The following is a 24,704-nucleotide window of genomic DNA, read 5'->3' as shown; positions in this document are numbered from 1 at the left end:
GCTGCTATTGCTCGGGAAGGTAGAGTTCCTACAGTGACAGAAAAGCCTCTTTGGTCGCTGTAACCTACACAATGCCATAGCACCTGAGCCGCTGTAGCACCTGAAGTGTCGCCATGGTGTTAGTATCATTAGGGGAGAGCGGTGGTAGTTGTTTGTTTGCTGTGAAGGCCCATTTAAAATGGTTCTCTTTATCCCTGGTTAGGTCCCTGCTAAAACAATTGGTGAAAGATTTTTATTAGGGAAAAGCTATTTTTCTAATTCCCCTCTAGCCTCTAACTCCAAACACTGCAGAGATTAGCAGAGGCAGAACTATCAACTCAGGCTCCATCCTCACGAGGAAAACAACCCGTTGCTGACCATAGTTTTGAGCTAAACCTCCACAGCTGATTTTCCCCAGCTGGGGTTCAGAATTGCTTAGCTGCTGATGTACATTGGACCGAACCATCTCCGCCATCAGATCGGCTTTCACCTTCTCTTCCACAGATGCTCAGACGAAGGAGTATAAATTGTCTGCTTGGGATGCAGAAAGGGCACGAGGTTGGGTTGAACACCAGGCAGGAGGAGCTATTTGTGACTCTTGGTTTCAGGGTATAAATGTAATCCCTGGAGGAAAGTCCCTTGCTGACTGCACCTGCATGTTGTTTCTTCTGATCCATTCCAAAAGCTCTCTGAGAGTACTACCCTGACCAGCCGAACAGAACTAATCAAAACGCTGAGAAATGGCCAGACTTAAAGGACCAGATTGTCCCTGGTGCTGCTGCACAAGGAACTCTCCTCCTTCCCCCATGTGTCCCATAGAGGCCTAGCAACAATTGCAGTCCCTGCACATCAGGAACAGTTGTTATAGCTGAAGTACTGTCGGTCGGTCTCAGTGCCAAAGCTACTGCAACCATCTTTGTCATATTTTTGGTTCCAGGCTCTGTATAACACCCTTTTTCAGAGGCAGAATTGACAGGAATGTGTGCTTAGCGGGGGTCTCCCAATGCAGGGCAAAGAGAGCCTCAGAGTTCAGAATGAGTGATCTCTTGGAGCATGCTGCTTCTGGCAGCCAGTTCTAGTGAGCAGAGGAAGATTTCTCTGGGACTCTGGTTTCTGCAGATACAGTCTCTGGGTCTCTGGTTTCTGAAGTTGACTGCCCACCTCTGCTTAGTCCTGCAGCTCATCAAGTCCCAGAAGTTCCCTAACAAACTGGTGATTGTACTGGAGACTGAAAGAGAGAAAACGCAGCGGAAAGAATATGTTTTCGCTGACTCTAAGGTACACGACAATGTCTTTCCTCACTTTATCCCAGGAGCACCAGGATGGGCCTGAGGGCAGTGAGCCTCGGCAGAGGACTAACCAGGGCATTTATAGGATTTTAATCTGCTCTGCATAAATGAGATCGATCATATAATGTGAGAGCATCCAGAGAATGCAGGAGAGAATGGAGGACGTGTTCAGCAACAGTATAATAATAACTCCTGCTATATCAATGAGGGTCTGGGAAAGGGAAGGAGGCAGATTAGGACTGCGCCATTCATTGGCTGCTCAATGGCTGGCAAAGGCAGGAGTCAACCGCGGAGCAGTTACACCAGAATCGTTCACCAGCCTTGAATCCCGCTTGTCTCGACTAGGATATCAGGGTGTGATGTAACACATGCTAGCTTCCGTGTTTGGAAACTCCAGTGCAGACAAAGCACACTGCCTTTACCATGTGCTAGTCTTTAACCTGACCAGTTTAACACGTGACAGAGTAGTACACTGCCTTGTCTCCACTAGGCTTTTAGAACACTCTAGTTAACACATACTAACAACACACCTTTTCTCCTGAGAAGGCACCATAAACAAAGCAACCTCCCTGCAGACTAGTAGAGATAAGGCTGATCTGCCCTTTAGATATTCTGGGCACTTCCCTATTCAATTAGTTCTTCTTTCAGAAGAAGCTGAGATTCTGGCTAACGAGACAGCCATCTCATTAGCTGTCTCTCTGTTCCTCTGGGTGTAGAAAAGAGAAGGGTTCTGCCAGCTTCTGCAGCAGATGAAGAATAAACACTCTGAGCAACCAGAGCCTGACATGATCACCATCTTCATTGGGACCTGGAACATGGGTATGTGCTGCCTTCTCATCTAGTCCTTCATACATTCCTCCAGACACTTTTCTCGACCTTGACATTGGCCTGCTTCCATGTGGGGACTTTTGGACTCCACATTTCCTATTCACTCAGTAAGGGACTTGCTCACAGGGACTGTGTTCCACTAGGACAGGAGAGAAATTGAGTCTCTAGGCCAGGTTTTCGCATGCACCGTGGCCCCTTTGCATTGCTCCAGCGTAAAGGGGCCATAATGCCAATGTGACCATGGTCAGGGGAAAAGGGGAGTGTCCAGTCACTGCACTCCAGCTATTTCTGCATCTGATTAGGAGAAACCACCCATCTTGGGATTGAAAAGAGAATTTAATAGCAGGGCTCTTTGTCTGGGGAACGCGAAATGAATCTGTTTTTCCCATTTGGGGAATGTACGTTTGTTCTGATGGATGTGAGCTGATAGGTTAATGCCATTAATCTCACAGACCCTGATCCTCAGCTGCAGCCACAATGAACTCAGGGCTGTCTTTGGAACATCCCAGCCTCAAGCCGAATAGCCAGTGAGAGCTGGCTGCCAGTGGCTTCCATGGGCAGCTCCAACAGATGGGAATTGTCAGAGTACAGAGATGCTCCTGCCAATGCCCCTTTTCCCCAGGAATGAGGAGGCATAGCACCAACTCCATCCCCTATGGCTTCCCCTCTGCCAGGCACAAAGCAGGATCTGGCCCATAGTATGTCATTTGGGCATAAAGTCCATTGTCTCCCCCTGGATGTGTGCATAGCTCTGTGGATTTGTGTGCCTTTTTATTCACGTGCTGTGTATAGCCCTGAGGTTTTGACTGCAAGTGTTTTGATTCACTGTGGTTTTGGATTTGCTGCTAAAGGTGCTGCTCCTCCCCCAAAGAAGATCACATCCTGGTTTCTCTCCAAGGGGCAGGGAAAGACACGGGATGACTCCGCTGACTACATCCCCCATGACATTTATGTCATTGGCACCCAGGAGGACCCCCAAGGGGAGAAGGAATGGCTGGAAGTTCTAAGACAATCCTTGCAGGAAATCACCAGTATCAGCTTTAAAGTGGTGAGGAATCATGTCAGCTCAGAGCAAAGTGAGGATAGCACACTCCCCTAGCAGCTAGGAGAGACGCAGCACAGGAATAACCAGCCCCAGGCCCACGCCTCCCTGCTCTCGAAGTGCCACATTGCTGGGACCATCCTGCTGACAGAGAGGGGACTGAACATGTCTATGGACTCCATTACTCTTGAATCAGCTAGATGGACTGCTCCCAGCAATGCCCTACGCCGAGTCTGAGCACAGAGCCAGCCCCAGTGCTTCCAGTGCCTTCCAGCTGGGGCATGAAGGATGGATCTTGGCCTTGGATTCACCCCCTCCCCCACAGTAGCGCACTTACTTGCAATTAGGCCACTGTGCCATGGGAACGTCCCTCTTAAGAGGAGAACATTTTAAAATTATTGGCGTATCTTTTGAGACTGCTCTGCCCTCATTCTCTCTCTCTGTGAGCTCTGGCACTTTTTATTCCAGGTTATAATAAAGTTTAGGACTGACTAAACTGTGTTAGAAGCGAGTTCGACCACTCCTGAGTTTCAGTGAGGGTGAGGAACAGTTTTAATCATATCTGAAAGGTCACTGTGTATGGGGCCCCTAAGTGGCTCTTAGAATTTGCCTGTGAACAAATGAAGTTGTCTTTTGTGTAACCAAGGTGATCTAGGGATTAATGTGAGCATATCTGCATGCTAGGAATTGCGCATGTTCTCCCCACCCACACAATCTAAGAACATGGGTCCATCGCTCAAAGAAAAATCTCAGTCAGTGAGTCCAAGTAGGTTGGGAAAGCCTTGGACACACCAGATGTGTCCGGTATCTCTGTGCCATGATATAACCATCAGTTTCCCATCCCCTGACAGATAGCAATCCATACACTCTGGAACATCAGGATTGTCGTTCTGGCCAAGCCAGAACATGAGAACCGGATAAGCCACATCTGCACAGACAATGTGAAGACAGGAATCGCAAACACGCTGGGTAAGGAGACAGAAGCAAATCTAATCAGAGCGTCATCCACTCTGTGCCCACGGGGACTCTTGAAATGAACAGTTCTCTCTCAGAAAGGTTACTTTGGGTCATGCTGAAGTGACTCTGGTCTTCCCCAACCAGGCATATATGAATCCCAGCATAGGCGCCCTGACGTCCTCTCAACCCCCAGCTCTGTCCAAGGCCCCACCCCCACTCCACCCCTTCCTCCAAGTCCCACCCTCCTCTTCCCGCCCCCTGCCTCTTCCCTGCCTCTGTCTGCCCCCTCCCCTGAGCGTGCCCCGTCCCCGCTCCTCCCCCTCCCTCCATCCCAGCGCCTTCTGCACGCTGTGGAACAGCTGATCGCAGGAAGCAGAAGGGGCTGGGGGTGGGGGAGGAGTTGATCAGTTGGGCTGCTGGTGGGTGAGAGGCACTGGGGGAGGGAGCTTGGCTGCCAGTGGGTGCTAAGCACCCGCTAATTTTTTTCTGGAGCACCCATGGAGTTGGCGCTGTGAATCCCAGCCCTGCTTAGATAGACTTGCCTCCACCAACATGGACACCACTTTACCTGGAGGTGGGTGGTGGGAGGGGGAAATTGTCTTTCTACTCAATCCTGGGCTCATAAATTTCCCCAGTAAAGACTTCAGCCTGAGTGGGAGGGATTCCCCTTTCCGGGTTGCAGATGGAAATTAAATTAGCTTTCTTAAAATTTATTTATTTTGCCTTCTTCCGAAAAACTTTCCCTGAACATTTTTCTATACATGATAATTCTTCCTGCACTGATTAAGTCTGCCTCTCCCTCTCCCTCTACCCCATCCCCCATTTCACTTCAGAAGTGTCATGTTCTTTATTATCTTTCTACTGCTCAGCCTGGAGGTGGATTGATTTCTTGATGTTTTTTGCCTCTTGTTTTTCCCAGGCAATAAAGGAGCTGTGGGAGTATCATTCATGTTTAATGGAACCTCCTTAGGGTTTGTTAACAGCCATTTGACTTCAGGAAGTGAAAAGAAACACAGGTGAAATATGTCATTGCCTTTCAAGTGCAGGTGTTGATGTCCACGGTCAACCTGTGGAACTCATTTCCAGGGGATGTTGTGAAAGCTAAAAGTATAACTGGCTCAAAAAAGAATGAGATAAGTTCATGGAGGATAGGTCCATCTGTGCCTATTAGCCAAGTTGGTCATGGATGCAGCCCCATGCTCTGGGTGTCCCTAAACCTCTGACTGCCAGAAGATGGGACTGCACAACAGGGGATGGATCACTCACTAATTGCCCTGTTCTGTTCATTCCCTCTGGAGCACGTGGCACCAACCACTGTCAGAAACAGGGTACTGGACTAGATGGACTATTGGTCTGATCCAGTCTGGCTGATCTTATGTTAGGAATTGTTGGGTGATGTTCTCTGGCCTGTGCTATGGAGGAGGTCAGATTAAATGATCACCAGGGTCCCTTCTGGCCTTAAAATCTATTATATGTTCACTGTGAATGTGGCTTTGGCTCACCAGACTAGAAGCTGCTGAGTACCCCAGTCAGTGCCTAAGTTCCCTCTAAGCTGCGTGGCCACGCAGCTGCTTATTAAGCACCACACAGGCGCTCAGGGCTGTGGCATGGAGAGATGCCTCTCCCCAAGCCCTGGACCTGCTGCAGCCCCCAGTCCCAACCCAGCCCGGCCCCAAACCTGCCGCAGCTGGGGGACAGGCGCCCCCTCCCCTGGCCCCGACCTGAACCTGCCATGGCCGGGGACAGGCACTCCTCCCCTGGCCCCAACCCAGCCCGGCCCTGACCTGCCACAGCTGTGGGAGAGGTGCCTTCCCCGCCAGCCCAGGTGCCACTGCAGGGAGAGAGAGCTGGAGGGAGTCCTCTCTCCACACCGTAGCCCCGGGGAGCACCACTGCACCCCAAACTCCTCATCCCCACCCCCACCCCAGATCCCACACCCCCAGCAGGTGGCCCTCACCCTCCCACACCCCAACCCTTTGCCCCAGCCCTGAGTTCCCTCCCACACTCCAAACCCCTTGGCCCCATCCCGCCACATGAATTTTGTTATGTGCACCAATATGGAGGTGATGTATCACATATTGGTGCAATAACAGAATTCATTCCACACGTGGATGGGAAAAATTAGAGGGAACACTGGTCAGTGCATTATCATTTGGTCAGTAACCCCGGCTTTACCAGAAGTGGAAGCTGCTGGCATCTGCAAGTGGGCAGAGGAAATAGAAAGATGTTCTCAGAGCTGTGGAGAGATATCCCACATATTTTACCCAAAGCAGTGTAGGCATGGCCCACCTGGCCTAGCCTGAGGAGCTGCCACTGTATGTCGTGGAAACAGCTTGATGATTTGCACTGTCTAGAGAGAAATTGGGAGGTTTTTCTGCACAAGCACAATGTGGAGAGTGAAAATATTTCCCTAGTGCCAGCAGGAGGCACTGTCTCCTTTGTGGGCCGAGGTACACTGAGAGAGGGCCGGGAGGGTGAAGAGTGGAGGTACGCTACTGGTATCATCATGGGCCAGTACTCCCAGGCTGAGGGACGTCGCAAGGAACAGTGGGAGAGGATGCCCCAACGGGGTCGAGTGTGGAGCAGAGAAATGTGTCTCTGGTAGGTAATCCCATTCCCCAACCTGTTACATTATCAACAAAGAGAGATGGAGCCTGCGGTCTGGGCAAGCAGTATGCCGCGCAACAGCCAAGGGACTGTGGCTTTGTAGCCCTGGGGTCTGTCCGTCCCTGGTGTAAATTGGAGAAGCCTGAAGAAGCCATTTGGGCAGCTAAGGGTAGCTGGGATGAAGAGATGTGTTGGTCATGCTGCTGCTCTCCTGGGAACATGCCCTGCATCAGGTCTAGGTCGAGCAAGGGGGTGGCATAGAATTGCTGTTCAGGAACTCTGCCAGCCAGGGCTTCACTTGCCATTAAGGAAATTCCCAAGTGTCTGCAGCAGCTGCCAGAATCTAGCCAAGCACCTTTTTATTTCTTGTCTTGTTTAAAAATGATGGGTAAGATTCTGTATCGGGCCGCCAGGAGGCACAGCACAGAAACGCACAGCCTTGCGGAGGGATCAAGAGTGGCATTCGACTAGCTTTTGCACCCCTTTGATTTTAGGCTTCTCTGGGAACAGAAACAGCCTCCAGCACAAAACGGAGCAGTCAGGAGCTGCTCTAAATTATTGTGCCTCCCCCAGCAGGCTACCATGCAGCGCCTGAGAATCACCATAGCCGCATATGGTATGAAGTCCGCTCCTGCCCCTACTCCAGGACTTGCTGAGGTTGCCGGTGCAGTGCGCTGTTGTCCTAGAGTGCCTGCGCCAGGGGCATTCTCCCTCACCTGGTGATGGGTCTCTGATTGCTGAAGCAGCACAGTCCTGGTTTCTTTTTATAGTTTGTTTCCCTTTCCCAAGGAAGGTGCAGTGATAATGCACTAATTACTGACAACTTCTTCCATTGCCAGTGCCCAAATTCCCTGACCGGGGCATCCCTGAGCATTCAGGGGCTACGTAGCTGTCACCAGGGTCTATGTGAAGTGGAAGTGTGGGGTTCTCTAAAGAATGATGCCTAAAAACCTGATCTTTCCTGTACTTTGAGTCTAACTGGCTCCAGCATGCTAAAGCAGCAGTCTCTGTCAGCCCCTAGCACTGAGGAACCCAATGGCCACAGAGTATGACAGGCAGTCTTCTCTTGTTTTGTTAGGCGAAACCAGAACTACATGAATATTCTGCGCTTCCTGACACTGGGAGATAAGAAACTGAGTCCATTTAACATCACTCACCGCTTTACTCATGTCTTCTGGCTGGGAGACTTGAACTACCGCGTGGAACTGCCTACAACGGTTAGCAGCCCCTCTTGATTCCTTGCTATTCAGAAAAGCAGAGACAAGAATTCCTGAAGTGGCAGACGGTGCCTTTAATTGTGTCAAAGGTGTTGTCAACTTCTGATCTAGAGGAACCTGGAAAAGAGAGTGAGAGCTGGGAAAGGGTGGGAGAAGGGGCCCCAAACTAACTGCCCCTTGCAAAAAGACATTAGAGAGACACTGAGAGACAGCTGAAGATGTCACCATATCCCCTCTCCAGAGATTAATGAGCCATTGGCCTACTAATGATGCCAGCTGACATACCATCATTCTCCAGTTCTCCCCAATGACAACCATTCCCAAAACAGCACCAACCCTGCTGTCAACAAGAGAGAATGCCATGACCAGGAGAACACCCTTCTGCTCATTCATTATACCCCTCAATTTGTTCTATAATGGCCCAGACCTAGTCAGAACAGGTGTTCAGATACTTAGGAAACAGGGAAGCCTTATAAAAACTCTGGTAGAGCCTTGATGGGCACGAGACTTGGTGATACTGTAGGAATGTCTGGTGCTGATGGGAATCGGGTGGTCAGGTATACATTCATATTTTGTTTGTTGGTCGTTGGATGAACAAATGTCCCATGTTATAGCCTGCCCACTAGCAAGGGAGTGTTTGTAAGAAAGTGGAGTGCATTTCTGCAACTCTGACATTTCCTTGTTTCCAGGAAGCAGAGAATATTATCCAGAAGATCAAACAGCAGCAGTATCCAGAGTTGCTGGGTTTTGACCAGCTTCTAATGGAGAAAAAGGACCAAAAGGTGTTTCTGCAATTTGGTAAGTTTCTGAACTCTTCTACTCTTAATTCTACCCTTCTCCTAATGTTTCTGTGGCCACTCAAAGACTCTTTCTGCCAGAGCAATGTTGCAAGGATGAGACGGGGGAGTACTGAGCTTCTTACCTGGCCTAGAGCTTTCCTAAAGTCAGAACAATAACCAGCTGTCTCTGTTCCAGAGGAAGAAGAGATCACTTTTGCTCCAACTTACCGTTTCGAAAGAAATACCCGGGAGAAGTATGCATACACCAAGCAGAAAGCAACAGGGGTAGGTGGTAACTAAAATATAATCCTCTCCATTCAAAAATATATGCTAGTGTAGGGAAAATAGCATCCAGAGAGAAAAGTGACCTAAAAATCGCTCTCCATTTCCTGCACAAATTAGGATTAAAATTTATATTATTTTGAAAGGAGCCAAATAATGGACAACAATAATTTGGAACAAGCACACAGCCCTTTGGCAAGTGATCTCTCTCCTCTTCTTAAGAAGAACTTGTCCTTTCCCTTCTTCTTGACCTCAGTTCTCCTTTGGTTTGCAGATGAAATTCAATTTGCCGTCCTGGTGTGATCGAGTGCTTTGGAAATCATACCCCATGGTGCACGTGGTGTGTCAATCCTATGGTGGGTAGATAACAGACTGTAGATAGCAAAGCAATTGGTCTGAAACAGAAATGATTCACAGGGGCATCTGTAGGATCTCCTTGCACTGCCAGGCTCTCAGCACAGGAGAGACATGATAAACCATGCAATTTGGAGTTAAGTCTCTTCGATTATCACAGTATACGGCTGGAAAATGAAGTCTGTTATACATTTATATGCAGAATACAGTTGAGATGGCTGCAGCACAAATGCTCCTTCCTTGGTTTTAGTCTCTTTTCCAGCTTACGGCCACACTGTACGGTTTGTTATGACACCATCTAGCTCATAGACTTTAAGGCCAGAAGAGACCATCATGATCATCTAGTCTGACCTCCGGTCCATTGCAGACCACAGAACCTCACCCACCCACTCCTGCAATAAAGACTTCAAGTTACAGAGAATCCAGCATTTACCATAGTTCAAACCAGTAAATGACCCATGCCCCATACTGCAGAGGAAGGTGAAAAACCCTCAGGGTCTCCGCCAATCTGACCTAGGGGGAAATTCCTTCCTGACCCCAAATATGGGGATCAGTTAGACCATGAGCTTGTGGGTGAGAAACATCAGCCAGACACCTGGGAAAGAATTCTCTGTAGTAACTCAGAGCTCTCCCCTCTAATGTCCCAATTCCAGCAGTTGGAGATATTTGCTACTACCATTCGCAAATGGGCTATGTGCTATTGTAGGCAACCTCCCATACCATCCCCTCAATAAATTTATCAAGCTCAGTTTTAAAACAAGTTAGGTTTTTTTGATCCCACCACTCCCCTTGGAAAGCTGATCCAGAACTTCACCCTCTGGTAGTTAGAAACCTTCATCTAATTCCAAGCCTACACTCATTGACGGCCAATTTATATCCATTTGTTCTTGGGCCAACATTGGCCCTTAACTTAAATAACTCCTCTCCTTCCCTGGTGTTTGTCCCTTGGATGTATTTATAGAGAGTAATCATATCTATCCTCAGCCTTCGTTTTGTTAGGCTAAACAAGCCAAGCTCCTTAAGTCTCCTCTCATAAGGTAGGGTCTCCATTCTTCTTATCATCCTAGTAGCCCTTCTCTGCACTTGTTCCAGTTTGAATTCATCTTTCTTAAACATGAGAGACCAGAATTGCACACAGTATTCCAGGTGAGGTCTCACTAGGGCCTTGTATAATGGTCCTGACACTTCCCTGTCTCTACTGGAAATACCTCGCCTGATGCATCCTAGGATTGCATTAGCCTTTTTCATAGCCTCTTCACATTGGTTACTCATAACCATCCTGTGATCAATCAATACACCTAAGTCTTTCTCCTCCTCTTTTGCTCCCAACTGATACATTCCCAGCTTATAGCAAAATTCATGTTGTTAGTCCCTAAGTGCATGACCTTGCGCTTTGCACTATTAAATTTCATCACATTTCTATTACTCCAGTTTTCAAGGTCGTCTAAATCTTGTATCATATTCCAGCCCTCCTTCATATTGGCAATACCGCCCATCTTTGTGTCATCTGCAGATTTTGTTAGCACACTCCCACTTTTTCTGCCATAGTCATTAATGAAAATATTAAATAAGATTGGTTCCAAGGCTAGTAATTTCCCTCCAGCCTGACAGTTCATCTTTCAGCATGACCCATTGTAGTCCTCCCTTTAACCAGATCCTTCCCCAACTTTGAATTCTCATATTAATCCCCATCTTCTCCAATTTAACTAATAATTTCCCATGTGGAACTATATCAAATGCTTTACTGAATCCAGGTAGGTTAGTTCTATTACCTTTTCTTTGTCTGGAAAATCAGTTATCTTCTCAAAGAAAGAGATCAGGTTGGTCTGGCACAATCTACCTCTTGTGAAACCATGTTGTATTTTATCCCAGTCTACACCCTTAATCTCTTGGCAGTAACAAGCCAGGGTTTTCAGCACTGGTACCAGCAGGATCTCCATACTTCTTGATGCCAGACCGTTATGGGCACTGTCTGAGTGGGCTGGTTTGCAGCAAAGAAGCCCACCCGGACAGAATGCAGTGTGAAATGTGTTGATTGTCTTGATCCAATTCTTTGATAGGCACCTACTTCAGAGTAAATCCCATCCCAACTGGCAGTCCCAGTAATCTACCCACTGAATGGTCTTGGAGACCGAACTACCTTTCTTCTCTACAGGTGGGGCTTCCAGAGCCTGGCTAAAATACAGAGGGCCAGATCCTCCCCTCGGGAAATCAGCCTTGCTCCAGTGAAATTAGTGGAATGATGGTGATTTGCAGCAGCTGAGAATCTGACCCACTAGCTTGTGGGGAAGCCTGTGTTGCCTCTGCTCGTGCTGTGGCTGTCCTGTGGACAGCAGAGGAGTTCACTTTCCAGTGCTATCAATCTGGCACCTTTCATGAGTCTCCCAAAAGTCATTAAAAACTAGTCAGCCCAGTCTTGTGTCTACTGCCAGCATGTTGTATTTCCACTCAGTAGACTCAACTCCAGCATCCCCCGCACCAGTGCAGGGGAGTTCCTTACATCACTCTTGAATTCCTCCCTCAGCTGATGCTAACAGTAGGGCTGATGGGCTTCCAAGAGAGTTACCTTTACCCTTTCTTGGCTAGAACAAGGTTCACTGTGGTATGGGGAGAAATGAAGAGCATCCCAGAAGAGCCCTTAAAACCCCCTGGATATTGGGCACTGGGGTCTCATTGATCACACCCAGATGCAACCATCTGAGTACAGTGCTAATATGCCCACCATGCAGATGAGAAGAAGGCGTGCTCAGAAATCTTATCTGACAAAATGGGCTGGTGTGACCATGAGGGCAAATTATACGCAGATAATTCAGTGTGTGGCTTTGGGAAATGAAGTTACTTTGGAAAAATTGGCATCTGGGCCCCTTGTGTTCCATCTACTGTATTTGCTGGATGTCAATGTAACCTAAGAACATCAAGCCAACATCCCTCAGCTACAGACAGGTGTAGTACATCCGGTTCTGAATCCCTTGCCATGAATTGTTCTCTAATGGGGAATAACAGAGCAGTGTTCCTACACCATTTTCTTCCTCATTAGATTTGCTCTTCAGGTGTGCTGCTTATATTGCAAAGATGAACCAGGGATACTGTGATATACCAGGGTACAACCCAGACTAATGAGCAGCTGTGTTACCCCTGCCCTGCAACTTTGGGTGCCTTACAATGCCTTGATGAACTAGCTTCCACCAGGTCCACTCACAAAGAGCCTTCCAGCATGCAGGCTACACCCTGGGTATCTGTGTGTAGCTACAGCCTGCCAGCCATACAGGGGTTACACTCTGGCCCTCACCAGACTTGGTTAGACCCAGAGTCCAACGAATGCTTTCTTTGTCATGTCAGGTGCAGTGAATGCAATGGGCAGGAGGAGAGAGAGAGGTCCCTTGGGGTGTTTGCCCCTCCTTTTTATCCTTTCAGTCCCCCTCTTGAAAACATTTCTAGCTGGGAACTAAGAGACAGAATCTATGTAGAGGGATATTCCCTGCTGGCTTTTTCTCACCTGCTTGAGCTTTCTTTGTTTCCATCCCCACTTGATGACTCTGTTTACTGCTTAAATGCAAATTAAGGCAAGCACACATTCCTTTGTCTAGGAGAGACCTGTTTGCCAGCCTCAGTTTGGGCAGGGCTGTGGAGTTTGGAACATGTGTTAATAACATCATGGAGGGAAATCGTATAACACCCATTGTATCAGGACAGTGCTGACCAGCATTGCCACCCTTACTTCTGCCCTGCTGCTGGTGGTGGCGCTGCCTTCAGAGCTGGGCGGCTGGAGAGCGGTGGCTGCTGGCTGGGACATTCATGTTGTTTGCAATGCAGGAGGACTATTTTTTTTAATCCTGCTCCTGTCTCGCCCCCGCAATACCCACTCTATTTTTATCCCGCTGGAACCTGCAGGATATTTCCCAATTTCTTCGTGCTCCCCAAGAGAATCTCTTGCGCCGCCCCCCCATCCCCCAGTTTGCACACCACTGGTTTGCATAACTGTGTTTGGTGCCTAGATTCCAAGATGAGGAGACTTAGAAATACCATAGATTAGAAGAGACAGTTACAACCGTGACACAATTATGTTTTTCTGGCAAGCTACTGAATGACGATTATACTACAGTCATCTCTTTGGGTCAGAACAGAAACCCGTGGCATTAACTGCCTTTCCCCTCTCGTTGGCAGGCTGCACCAGTGACATCATGACCAGTGACCACAGCCCTGTCTTTGCTACATTTGAAGTTGGGGTCACCTCACAGTTTGTTTCAAAGAATGGTTAGTAAGGGTGGGGGCATGCAAGAAATATGTAGATTCATATAAATGTGTTGCATACATTGAACAAGAAACGTGGCTCCGAGAGAGTCTTGTTGAAATCGTTAGTGTTCTTTTGGAACTGAATGGGCGTCCTTCTCTTTTCTAGATTCCAAGTACACAGAGTCCCAGGGGCAGATAGAATTCCTGCGCTGCTGTGCCACTCTGAAGACCAAGTCCCAGACCAAATTCTACATTGAGTTCCACTCCAGCTGCTTAGAAAGTAATGATCTCCTTGTCTCCTCCTCTGTTCCTTACAACGTTCTCTGCTTATTTTGATCAGCTCCCTTCCTCTCACTTTGATCAAAATAAATGGGCCGTGTAGGTTATTAGCGTGACTGCAGAGAGGGGGCGGGGGATGTTACGGGTATGTTGTGATTTGTATGTTGCTCTATATTGTTACTGACAAAATCTGAGCAATGCAGCCATATAGCTGTAATAATGTGTTATCGACAAGGATCTTCCTTGTTCTCTTTCTTCAGTCTTATTTGGAAATCTGCTCATCTCTCTTAACGAGAGAACTTTGGTGTTCTCGCTTGTCAGATAGGAAAATCTTTGCTTAGCGAACACTCCATTGATTACATTTCCAATCATGCTGCCGTAAGTAATTGTATGCTTTCAGAATAAAGGGACTAATATTTGTGCTACTCTCAGTAAAAAAATTAATTAATTAATTAATTGGTTCCTATGGTTTCAACAGAATAAATGGGATGATCAAATGAAAGTGAAAGGAACTCCACTGAGATGATTCTGTGAATAGTTCTGCATTTCAGTGCTGAAAATTGTATCCTGTATTCCACAGCTACAAGGTTGTAGTCTCAGCTGTGTATGTAATGTGAGACCACACGCCCATGCTGTGTTTGTTACGCTATTCCCCGTCACAGGGCCAGTCCTGTAAGTGGGACAGCATGCCTCTGCTGTATGCTTCATCACATTATCCTCATGTCAGAGAGCTGTGTCAAAGACAGTTCCAGAAAAGATTATTTTTTGGCTGCATCAAAATTTGCATAAATTTCTATGGAAACAGTGTATTACCAGGCTTAAATTAGAATTTCAAAAGTGTGCTATCTTGAGTGGTGTGGGAAGAGCTGTCATGTTCCTACCTTCCTGTCCATGCCTGTACTGAGTCTTTTAATGCCAAGTTTGACTGTAAAATAAAATCACTTAACGATTACACAGTAAGGTCATTTGAAAATTTACTAGGGAAGCATTCCCTCAAGGTCCAGCCCTCAAGCAACCCAGAGCTTTCAAAATCTTGTGTCCAAAGAGGAAAAATCAGAGCAGGTCCTTTTGGGATCCAGCATCTGAAGGCATCTTTGCTACTGAGTTCTTGCTGTGGGGGGGGGGTCTCTTTCTTGCCTGGCCAATGATCTCCTTTTGCATCACTCTTTGCAGGCTTTGTGAAAAGCCAGGAAGGGGAAAATGAGGATGGGAATGAAGGGGAACTGGTGGTGAAGTTCATTGAGGCCCTTCCTAAGGTAAGTGGAAAATATTTTTTCACACCCATTTCAGAGAAATCCTCTGTCTGCATGTTTGATAAACAGCAACCAAACCTTTTGTTCATATAAAAATTGGTTTCAAGGGCTAGGCTCCGTTTTGGAAAGCAGCAGGAAGATCACCAGTTTCCATGTTTCCTTTGTCCTGCTAGTCCATGGTGGTTGTTGGTATCCTTGAAAAAGGCCCAGGCATTCGGATTGGGAAAGTGCTTTGTTCAGCACAGGTTAAATGCGCCACTCTTCCAGTGTGGAACTCTTACCAACGCAGGAAGGAAATGGCCTCTTAAAAAAAATAAGGTGCATATGGTAGAAAATATGTGCCTGTTTCTAAACCAGAGGGCAAGCCTGTGTCAAAAGGACCATCAAAGGGCGAGCACTAGTATTCTGTGCTATTGTCAGAGACCCAAATTCAGTTTTTGGGCTAGTCGCTGTTCTTCTGCTCCTTGCACTGGCAGGGGCTGGAGAAGCTGCAGCAGTGGCACTTTTCGGCTGGGCAAGACTGAGCCTTGAATTACCCTTGTGGATAATCCAAGAGGAGAACTGCTGGGTTCAGAAAGACTGGCCTGGCCAGGTAGTTTGGGGAATGCTCTGCAGGGCCTTGGAGGGCAACCCCCATGATCTTAAAGTAAGTGAACAGAGCGATAGCCACATACTGTGGAGCAGATTGAAATTAGGCTCCGAATCACTTCCGCCTGGGGATTTTCAGTCAAAAGGAAGTACTGCAGTGGTGCTGGGTATAAATGTCTGATGTGCAGCCTCCCCCCTGGGATTAGGAAGGGGGTACTTTAGAAATGGCTTGTGTTCAATCTTACATCTTCAAACATCATTGAAGAGGGCTGGGTTGTGCATTAAATTGGCAGGAATCCTTAGGGCCCTGTCTGGTTGAGCCTTGCTCAGTCTGGGCCCAGGTACAAAGGGCGAACTTTATTTCTGTGTGCTTTCCTCTCCACTGTATTGACCCCTGTGGGCTTGTCCTTGCAGCTGACTCCGATTATTTCAGACCCGGAGTACCTGCTGGACCAGCACATCCTGATTAGCATTAAGTCTTCAGACAGTGATGAATCGTATGGTAAGTGCCTAGTTCTAACGCAGGGTATGAGTCAAGCTCTCCTTAGATTGTTCCAAATCACCGGAAGAGTGGGAGAGAATGGCAGTAATTATTACAGCCTGGAGGCGTTACGGTGCGCTGTATTCTGATGTAGAGCTTAATACATATGACACGCAGGCCGTGTGCAACATTCTGTGCTAATGAGGATTAAAAGACTCAGCACTATAGACATCATCTGTGCAAACTGGATCAGCCTGAAAATGACAGGGATTTAAAGGAAATGTGCCCCGCTGGGATAAGAGCTGAGCTCATTCTCTGTCATACTGGTTTTATCCAGGACTAGCAAATACTGCTTCACTTGCATACTCCGTATCTGATGGATAAGAGACCACTTTTTCCAGGGCTTTTTCCACTTAGTTCAGACGAGGGTCACAAACTGTTCTGAACAATAATGGAAGCTCAGAGAGCCAAAGTCATTAATGGTGTCTGAAGTGTCCTGTACAAATCCTTATCGAGTGCCTGAGAAAGGGAAGTGAATGCTCCTTACCCCCCTGAGTTTGCAGATATCACACAATCCATATTATGATTTAAAGCAGAGATTCTCTTTCCAGTCACGTTTGAAGGTCCCTTTGTTCTGTTTGTACAGAGATAATAGATGACTGAAGTGACAGAGAGAGACGATGCTAGTCATTTCTCAGCTCCAGGCTTCCTCCCTATCTTCTAGGTGAGGGCTGCATTGCCCTGAGAATAGAAGCTACAGAATCGCTAGTCCCCTTCCATACTGTGCTAACGCACCATGGTGAGAGAACAGGGGTCTTCCAAGGTGAAATCAAGTTACAGACATCGCAAGGAAAGCAGAGAGAAAAACTGTATGGTAAGAGCCTGGCCCTTGGAGGGCTCACTCTAGATTACTGTGATCTTATCCAGAAGGGCCTGATCTGATTCCTGTTAAAGAACTGAAGCTTATTTTAGCAGCATTTTTTAGTTCATAACAGCCAATAGCTTTCAGTGGTGGCCCTTGGGATCCAAAGATGATCAATCTCTTCCTAGGGACTGTACTTGAGCAATTCCAGAAAAACACAGCCGTCACAGTCAGGTCCTCCTCTTCCTTCTGCATGTGAATTAACAGACTGAGGGAGCCCTCTACCTGTCTTGCACTAATGCAGACTTTGTTGAATTATATTACTGCTTTTCCGCATGTGATGGCTACATAACAGGGAGGCAGATTTGCTTCTGGTCCAGACACCTGCGGGTACATGGGAAAGGGCACTAAGGACTCTCAAACTGCAGCTGCTCAGCTAAAGGAAAATTAACCTCCTTTTCTAGGTATTGTTCTCTTCACCCCACAGCAGCACGCTTCAGACCACAAAAGTTACCATGTACTTTCATTAGTAATAAAAACTGCACTTTGAATGTCTGTATTGCAGCACAACTGGACGCCTGCCATGCCCAGAATGTGGCTACTGCAGTCTCTAAAGAGGATAGAAATATATTAAATTCCATTCCTAGGAATGAATTCCCATTGCTCTCTGCTCAGGAGAAACTAACATGCAGGCTCATGCTTCGAAACCGTAATAACGAAGTAGGCAGCAGCAGCCACAAAGGCTCAACCATCATCCTCAAACGCCTGCTGCTGTAGGATTTTACAGTTTGAAAGCCCTTTACAAACATTGTTTAATTCTCCCAGCACCCCTCCGAGGTAGGACACAGGTGTACACATGCTTCATTTTACACATCAGGAGTCCTGCTAAATTCACTGGAATTATCACTGTGCGTAAAATTATGCAGATGCATAAGTGTGTCTAGGATCAGGGCTTTTGGTTGCAAGTGTTTTGGGGCAGGCACCTTTGTCTTCTACTTGTCAGTAAAGCACGATGTCCATTAATGGCATTACAGTAATAATAGCTGCACTATTTAAAATCTAAGAAGATGTATGTCCTGGCCATCTGATCCTGACTGGATAAGACAGCACAGCTTCCTTTTGGAAGACCTCCTTCCTTCCTTGTCCTGTCTATGCATTGACATTCTGAGAGGCTAAGACATCTAGCTAGATACAGGCATTAATACAGCATAGCTCAGAGCCCTAAGATTTGAAGTCGTAAGCTGAGGCTATGACCCACTCAAGTGCTCTTTCATGCCTCTTCTTTGCCTCCAGACTTTGTGAAGATTGAACGGGATGAGACTGCTGGGCAGAAACCAAAGGGTATCAGCAGCCTGGATCTCACCAAAGAGTGGGAGCAATCTATCAGGTAAAGAGCCAACAGATAATTCAGACCCCCCAGAAGCGGACTGCCTGCAGTTCAGAGCTGAGTGCAGGAGTGGCTCTCGCTGGAGGTTGTGAGTGTATTACAAAACAGATCTGGTAGGAGCTGGATAGCTGCTTCTGTGTCCCCCTTACAACTACCAGTCTTCTCGGTTTTGCTGGTAACAGCTACAGAGTCACGATCTCCCCCCTTGCCTTTCCAAGTAAATGAATGGGATGATGGTAGGCTTCTGTGCACAGGAGAGTGGAACCAGGGATAAACTGACAAGGCAGTAAATGACAGACAGTGGATTCATTAGGCTGTGGTTCTGTCCCTGTCCTAAAAAGGGCCCTTTCCTCCCAACAGAAAATCAAAATCTACTCACCTGATGGCTAAAGAAGCAGCAGCTGTTGCTCGCTTTCGGGGAAACGCTTCCTCTCCTCCAGACGCACAGGGCAAGGATGACATGTTACGGTAACCTCGCTACTTTAACTCTGCCGGCTTGGGCGTGGGAGCTGAACTCAGACTGCCAGCCTTTCCCAGCGAGTCACCGGACGCTTCAGATTGACTCCAAGGAAGGGGGTCATACTGCTTCAGTTTATACATTTCACAGGACCCATCTTCTGTCTAGGCAGTTAGGACTAGGACTTCTCCTCCCAGTCCATAGAGATAGGCCAGATTTCTGTGCTCTGAATGCAGTAGCACGGCACTAGCTTGCACCCTGCTATGCAGCATTATGATCTGCTCCTTACTTTGTATATCGCTGTTGCAGCCGCCAGCTGAACTACAGGGCCCAGAAGCCCTTCCAAAGGCTTCTGGACCCTGTAAGCAGCTACAGAGCAGTGCATGGACTATTTCACACCACAGGAGCCTATTGGGGGGTGAGTTGAGGGCTGAGTGATGACCCTGACCTGACAGCCCCCTCTGTAGAGGTCCTGGGGAGGGAGCAGCCAACAAGACTCCCACATTATCTTCTCCTCCTAAAAAAAAAATGGTCCCAGTCAATGGGCATTAGGCTCTTTCCTTAGTAGCTGTATGTTCATGAGAACTTTGGGAAGGGAACTGTGTATTTTCCTCTGATCATTCCCTTTTTTCAGCAGCTCCACCCCCACAGACATCAGCAATCCCAACTATATGGGGGTGGTCGCTTTCTCTCAGCAATTCTCTGCACCCGGCCAGCTTAAGCAGAGCCCTTCATCAGACCAGCCACCTGCCTTCTGGACCTATGACCAGCAGCCTAAAGAGAACACCCCTGTGATGGGACAGAGGGAGTCTACCTCCACGCCTTCCTCCCAGTCCCCCCTGTCTCCAAAACCATCCATTCAGCCTACAACAAACCGAAGTTCTGGCCCCAGGAGTCAAGAGCATGTGTGAGTCTTTGCCCTGGCACTGGTGCTCTGCTGGTCTCCCCCATTCCCCACCCCAGCACAGTCACGGTTTTGTTATCTGTGTGGTGGGTTGGAGGTGCAGTGAGTTACTCCATTGCCCCTTGACCTCTAGAGGCAGAAAGAGAAGTTGAGTGAGATGGGTGCTGGCCCTGCACATGCTAAGGGAAACTAGTACAACAACTCCTCAGGCCTGTGCTACAGCCCAGAGTCAAAGCTCCATGGGTAATTCCTTCCCAGCCTCGATTGTGCGGAGAGGGGAAAGAAAGGGTGGCGAACTCCCCCTAGCCACCCAGAAGTGAAGGGGAGAGTGTAGGATAGCCCCCTCCCATCTGGCAGAAGGAGTGCACCCTCGTGTTTGCATGCCATGCTTTCGGCTGCACTTCTGTGCAGCTCAGCCAATTCTAGTTTGTTTCAGAATTTAGTGCCGAGGTGTCAGAGTAATCACCAGCCTTGATGCAGAATTTAAATCCATCCATCATATATATTCCTTGTTTGCCAAGCTTCTTGGTGATTAGGTTACACTGCACCCATGTAACCCTCGTCCTCATTCCATTTCTTCTAATGGAGCCATTGTGTTGGGTTTTTATCTGAGACTGGAATGCAGTTCCCTAGTAAACCCCTTTGCCACTCTACAAAAATGGAGTTAACAGGAGCCTCCATCCCAAGCACTGGCCCCCTCTTCCATGGTACTCTCCTTACTGCTTCTTCCCTTGCCTTTCTCCAACGCTCTGCTGCCCCGCACAGAATGCCACTTCACACTGTTCAAGAAAGGTATCCGGTGTGAGGAATGGAGCTCATTCGCAATCTCCCTTGAACATGTGTCATTCATCCCCCCATTCCACTCTGTCCAATAAGAGCAGAGTTGCCCTTTGAGTGTTCAAGCTGTCATGTGATCACCTGGTGAAAGCCTCACCAGTGCAGCACCCACAGAACCTCACTGATCACGTTCTACAGCAACTCTCAGTCAGGTGTGAGGTTTCCGTTAGTTTTAATTCAAGGGGTTGCAGGCTCCACTGAACACAAAGTAACCCTCTCACCCCTGCAATACACAGTTCTTAGATACTGTGCAGCTGGGTGCTTCGAGGGATGCTTTATTCCTTCCCCTGAACCACCTGGCATGGGTAGAAAGAGGAGATTGGTTGTAATGGCCTAACTGTGACATTGGTGTGGTGGGAGTTCTTATGCTAACATTCTAGAGACCTCCATTCCAATCCCCTCCGCCATAAGTGAAGAGATCTATTAATTCAGTCACATTGGTGCTCTTCTCAAAACCATCACAGCACTTGGCACAACTGGGCTCCGTTGCTAATCTCTGTTTAAAAAGAAACTAAGTTTTGTCAGGACTGAGCTCTGGGGGGAGTTTACCCAGCACCATGCCTGCCCAGCACCATGCCTACCCATCCTCAGCTCTCCTATCAATAAAGCTTATACAAAGCAAAAAATCTGCACCATTCTGTTCTGTCCCCATTGGTTTGACTGGTATTCTGTTATCTCCTTGCACCTCCTTTTTCCCTCTGCACAGCCAGCGTCATTCTCTCATGGTCACTTTTCTATTCACTCTCCCTTCTTTAAGTCCCTCACTGACCACTCCTAATTACACCTGTCATTTTCATATTGCCTTGACGGTTGTAGGCCAGCTGACATGGGAAAAAGTGTGGCGGAGCCTTTGCTTCAAGAGGAAGTTCAGCAGAAGCCCGAGATGTTTGACAACCCACTGTACGGTGCCATGAGCTCTAAGGGGAAGGTGGCATCCAAGAAGGAACAGGACTACACCGCAGTCTTGCGAAAGGAGCACCCAGTTATTCCGAATCATGGCTCCCTTCTCACTAAGCCGCAAGATGCCGACAGCAGCAAGTCTTCCAACAAGCAGCCATCCCCTCCTTTCCTGACCCCCACACCCAGATTCCGGTCCTACACCTGCTCCAGCCAATCTGAGGAAAAGACTATAAGTGAAAAGGCTCAGGGCAAGCAGAAGCCCACTGCCTCCTTAGAAAACCCAGCACCACTGAAAAAACCAGTCAAGCCCTCAAGGTCTGAAGTAGGTCCAAGCAGTCAGGGACAGTTCAGCAAACCACCTCTTCCTACAAAGAGCCGGGCAGTACTAGACATGCAGACTACCAAGGGCCGAGACTACCGGGAGAGTTCAGAGCTCCCTCATCAGGGAAAGCATCGAACCGAAGAGGGGCCAGTTGGTAGGACAGCCACACCGGTATGTTGCTTGTGGGAGTTGGGGGGATGGAGGAGAAGGTGTATTAGTTTCACGTGACACTGTAATTACTTTCACACTGTTTGAACCAGGTATGCTGGGCAAAAATTTCAGATGCTTTAGTGCTCACCTAACTCAAATTGCTTTACTCCAGAAGATCAAAACTTGGACTGTGTATAGTTCAAGGGTAATTTTGCTTTGCCAGGTTAATAAAAAAGGGGTCAAGGTACTGATCAGTTGAAAATACTTACCAATCTAGGCAGTGCTGTTGTCCAGAAATACATCAAGCTTCCACTTGAAAAAATAAATAAAGTTCCATCTAAGTACGTTTCTTTAATTGGACCACCCTTTGAGTTTTGCCCTATGAGCTATGTCTGCTCATGTCTCTGGTAAATTATCCAGTATATAGAGACAGCAGTAGATAAGCTGAGGGACTGGTGTCTTTTCTTGTCTCCACAGTGACTGCAACATGGTAGATGGCATCCTGAGAGGAACCCTAAAGGGAAGAAACAAGATTACCACTTCGTTCACATTACTATCCTCTGGTCTGGTGTTGAAAGGACTGAGGCGTTTTATTTTTGAGAGTGTCTCTCTCTTTATCATTATAAAAGTCTTCTAGCTGAGAAATTTAGCACAACTTGTTCAGATGAAGAAGAGACAGGACAACAATGACAAATGCAAGAGGACAAGGTTCCCAGTTAGCCTTCTGCAGTGTCACTTTGGTACTTAATCTAGGAGGCAAGGAGTTAAATACCTTAGTACTCTTTTGGAGAACAGGAAGGACATATGGACAAAGACATGGGTTGGGTGGATGGAAAGAGCCCCCTGCACAAACAAACTAAAACATTTATCTCAAGTTCCAAAATCCCAATCCTGAGTGATAGTTACTCCAAAGGAAGCATCTTGAAAGCGGTACAGCTCCCAGACAGGTCACCCCAATGGAGCAAGGAGTCAGGGGAGGCTGGGAAAGAGTTTGAACAATGGACGTTGAAGAGTGTCACACCGTATAGGGTTTCAGCCTTGTCTCTTGTGGGAACCCCAAGCTGTGTACAGGCATCCACCAGATACAGGCATCCATAGAGATTATGGGGATTTGTTCCCTGGCACTGCAGCTCTTGTTTTTAGCAACTAGTGGTGTTCCTCCTTCACAAAAACATCCCAAGAGTGAAAGGGCAGAACTACACGCAGGAATGGGAGTGGCAGATTGTGCCCACGTCTGGTCTATAAATGTAGACCTGAGGGGAAATCAGTCATTCCAGCCATTTTATTTTTGTTTTCATGGGAGTCACTCTACTTTGAAGGACATTTGGCTGGTTGGTTTAGTAGCATCCTATTAGATTCATGCTGACCTTATTATATTTTTGATCATTGCCTGAGAACTAATCATGTTAACGTATTTGTAATTTCTATATCCATGTTAAGTACAAGTGCAGTGGTTTACAGTGATGCTGGGCCTATTTGTGACTTGATCCTTGCTACTGTTCCCTGTTCATTACTAAAAAAAATAAAAATTAGACACACTTCTAGCCATCCCTTATTGAAAATTTAGAGTTATTGTCACCTGTCTTGTTTACTTCGTATTAGTTCAGTGCTGTACAGCTCACTAAATGAAAATAGTCCCTGCCCAGAGTCACTTATTCTGAGACACCAGAAAAGATCAAATGCACCAGGAAGGCCAGAAAGGAATTACTTGGAAGATCTGATATTGTTGATTTGTTATCCTCTCCTCTACAAAGCATCTTCATTAGGGTGATTCCCTCCAGTAGCAATGCAGCTGTACTTGTGTGCATAGGACTCAGGTTTTTTGAAGAACAGGTTTTATGACTGTGGTAAAAATGCTTGAACCCAATCTACATTCATGCTTAATTGGTGGTAATGGGACTTGCTGAAAGATAGGTCTGCATTTTCCACGAGCAGCCCAGGCCTAGCACAGATTTGGGGAGGTGGATGGGGGAGAGCGGTCCATGCATACAAAATTCTTCCCAGGACTGATTTCTCTACAGTGTGTATGTTTTCTGTGAAGCACCTGCTCCCCTACACTCACACATTTTTTTAACTCTCCTCTTTGTTTATTTAACAGGGTCTTCCCTGTAGAAACCTAGAACTTTGTTGGAGGATTCAATGGACATGGCATTTTTTTCTCTAGGGAGTGTTTCACTTCTCCATTTCAGACTCTGAGGAATTTGTACAACTCCTGGCACTGCCTTGGAATTACCCTGCTTGAAGCAGTGATTTTATTGTCTAATATGAAGAGTGAAAATCATTTTCGTATTGAAAACCAAGGTGCATCAGTGTGTGGGGGGGATGGGGACTTCTGCTAGATGTTCTACGAAAAGCTTTTACCCATTGATAATGAGCAGTGAGCCAACAGACAAAGCTTTGTACACAGTGTCAGTGTTTTCCCAGTGAGACCCCACACTGGAGCCTAAAAAAGTCACTTCACATATTAAAGAAAATGAAATACCGAGATAGAGTAAAACTAGTCTCTCCATGTGGAGATATCCTTACAAGCAGCAGAGCATCTGGCTACTTTCAATGCTGGAATTTGGTACCAGTGAAAAATTTTGCATATGCTGCCTCTATAGATGAAAGAGGGTGGGACCAACTCAGTTCTTGGATCTGGAATGGCAGGTCAAACCTCCAATGAAGCAAAGAACCAAAGACAGGGTGAGGCTATGCACCAAGCCTGAGGGAGAAAA

The 24,704-nt window shown here is 47.3% G+C and overlaps 1 protein-coding gene across 1 annotated transcript in view; it reads left to right on the top strand.

The window, feature by feature from the left end:
• Nucleotides 1-23,650, top strand: part of INPP5D (inositol polyphosphate-5-phosphatase D) — an 81,316-nt gene extending 57,666 nt beyond the window's left edge. The window contains exons 11-29 of the mRNA XM_074964052.1: nt 1,151-1,257; nt 1,985-2,087; nt 2,948-3,144; nt 3,990-4,107; nt 5,015-5,111; nt 7,781-7,919; nt 8,609-8,717; nt 8,895-8,983; nt 9,255-9,336; nt 13,499-13,588; nt 13,734-13,847; nt 15,020-15,102; nt 16,102-16,189; nt 16,893-17,042; nt 18,324-18,417; nt 18,778-18,885; nt 19,509-19,781; nt 21,432-22,008; nt 22,465-23,650. Coding sequence (XP_074820153.1) covers nt 1,151-1,257; nt 1,985-2,087; nt 2,948-3,144; nt 3,990-4,107; nt 5,015-5,111; nt 7,781-7,919; nt 8,609-8,717; nt 8,895-8,983; nt 9,255-9,336; nt 13,499-13,588; nt 13,734-13,847; nt 15,020-15,102; nt 16,102-16,189; nt 16,893-17,042; nt 18,324-18,417; nt 18,778-18,885; nt 19,509-19,781; nt 21,432-22,008; nt 22,465-22,467 — 2,621 coding nt within the window. The 3' untranslated portion in view covers nt 22,468-23,650. The remainder of the gene's footprint in view (nt 1-1,150; nt 1,258-1,984; nt 2,088-2,947; nt 3,145-3,989; nt 4,108-5,014; nt 5,112-7,780; nt 7,920-8,608; nt 8,718-8,894; nt 8,984-9,254; nt 9,337-13,498; nt 13,589-13,733; nt 13,848-15,019; nt 15,103-16,101; nt 16,190-16,892; nt 17,043-18,323; nt 18,418-18,777; nt 18,886-19,508; nt 19,782-21,431; nt 22,009-22,464) is intronic.
• The last annotated feature ends 1,054 nt before the right edge of the window (nt 23,651-24,704 follow it).

Source organism: Natator depressus, chromosome 9 (genome assembly GCF_965152275.1).
Source record: "Natator depressus isolate rNatDep1 chromosome 9, rNatDep2.hap1, whole genome shotgun sequence".
NCBI lineage: Eukaryota > Metazoa > Chordata > Testudines > Cheloniidae > Natator > Natator depressus.
This window is presented reverse-complemented; position numbering and strand designations above follow the sequence as displayed.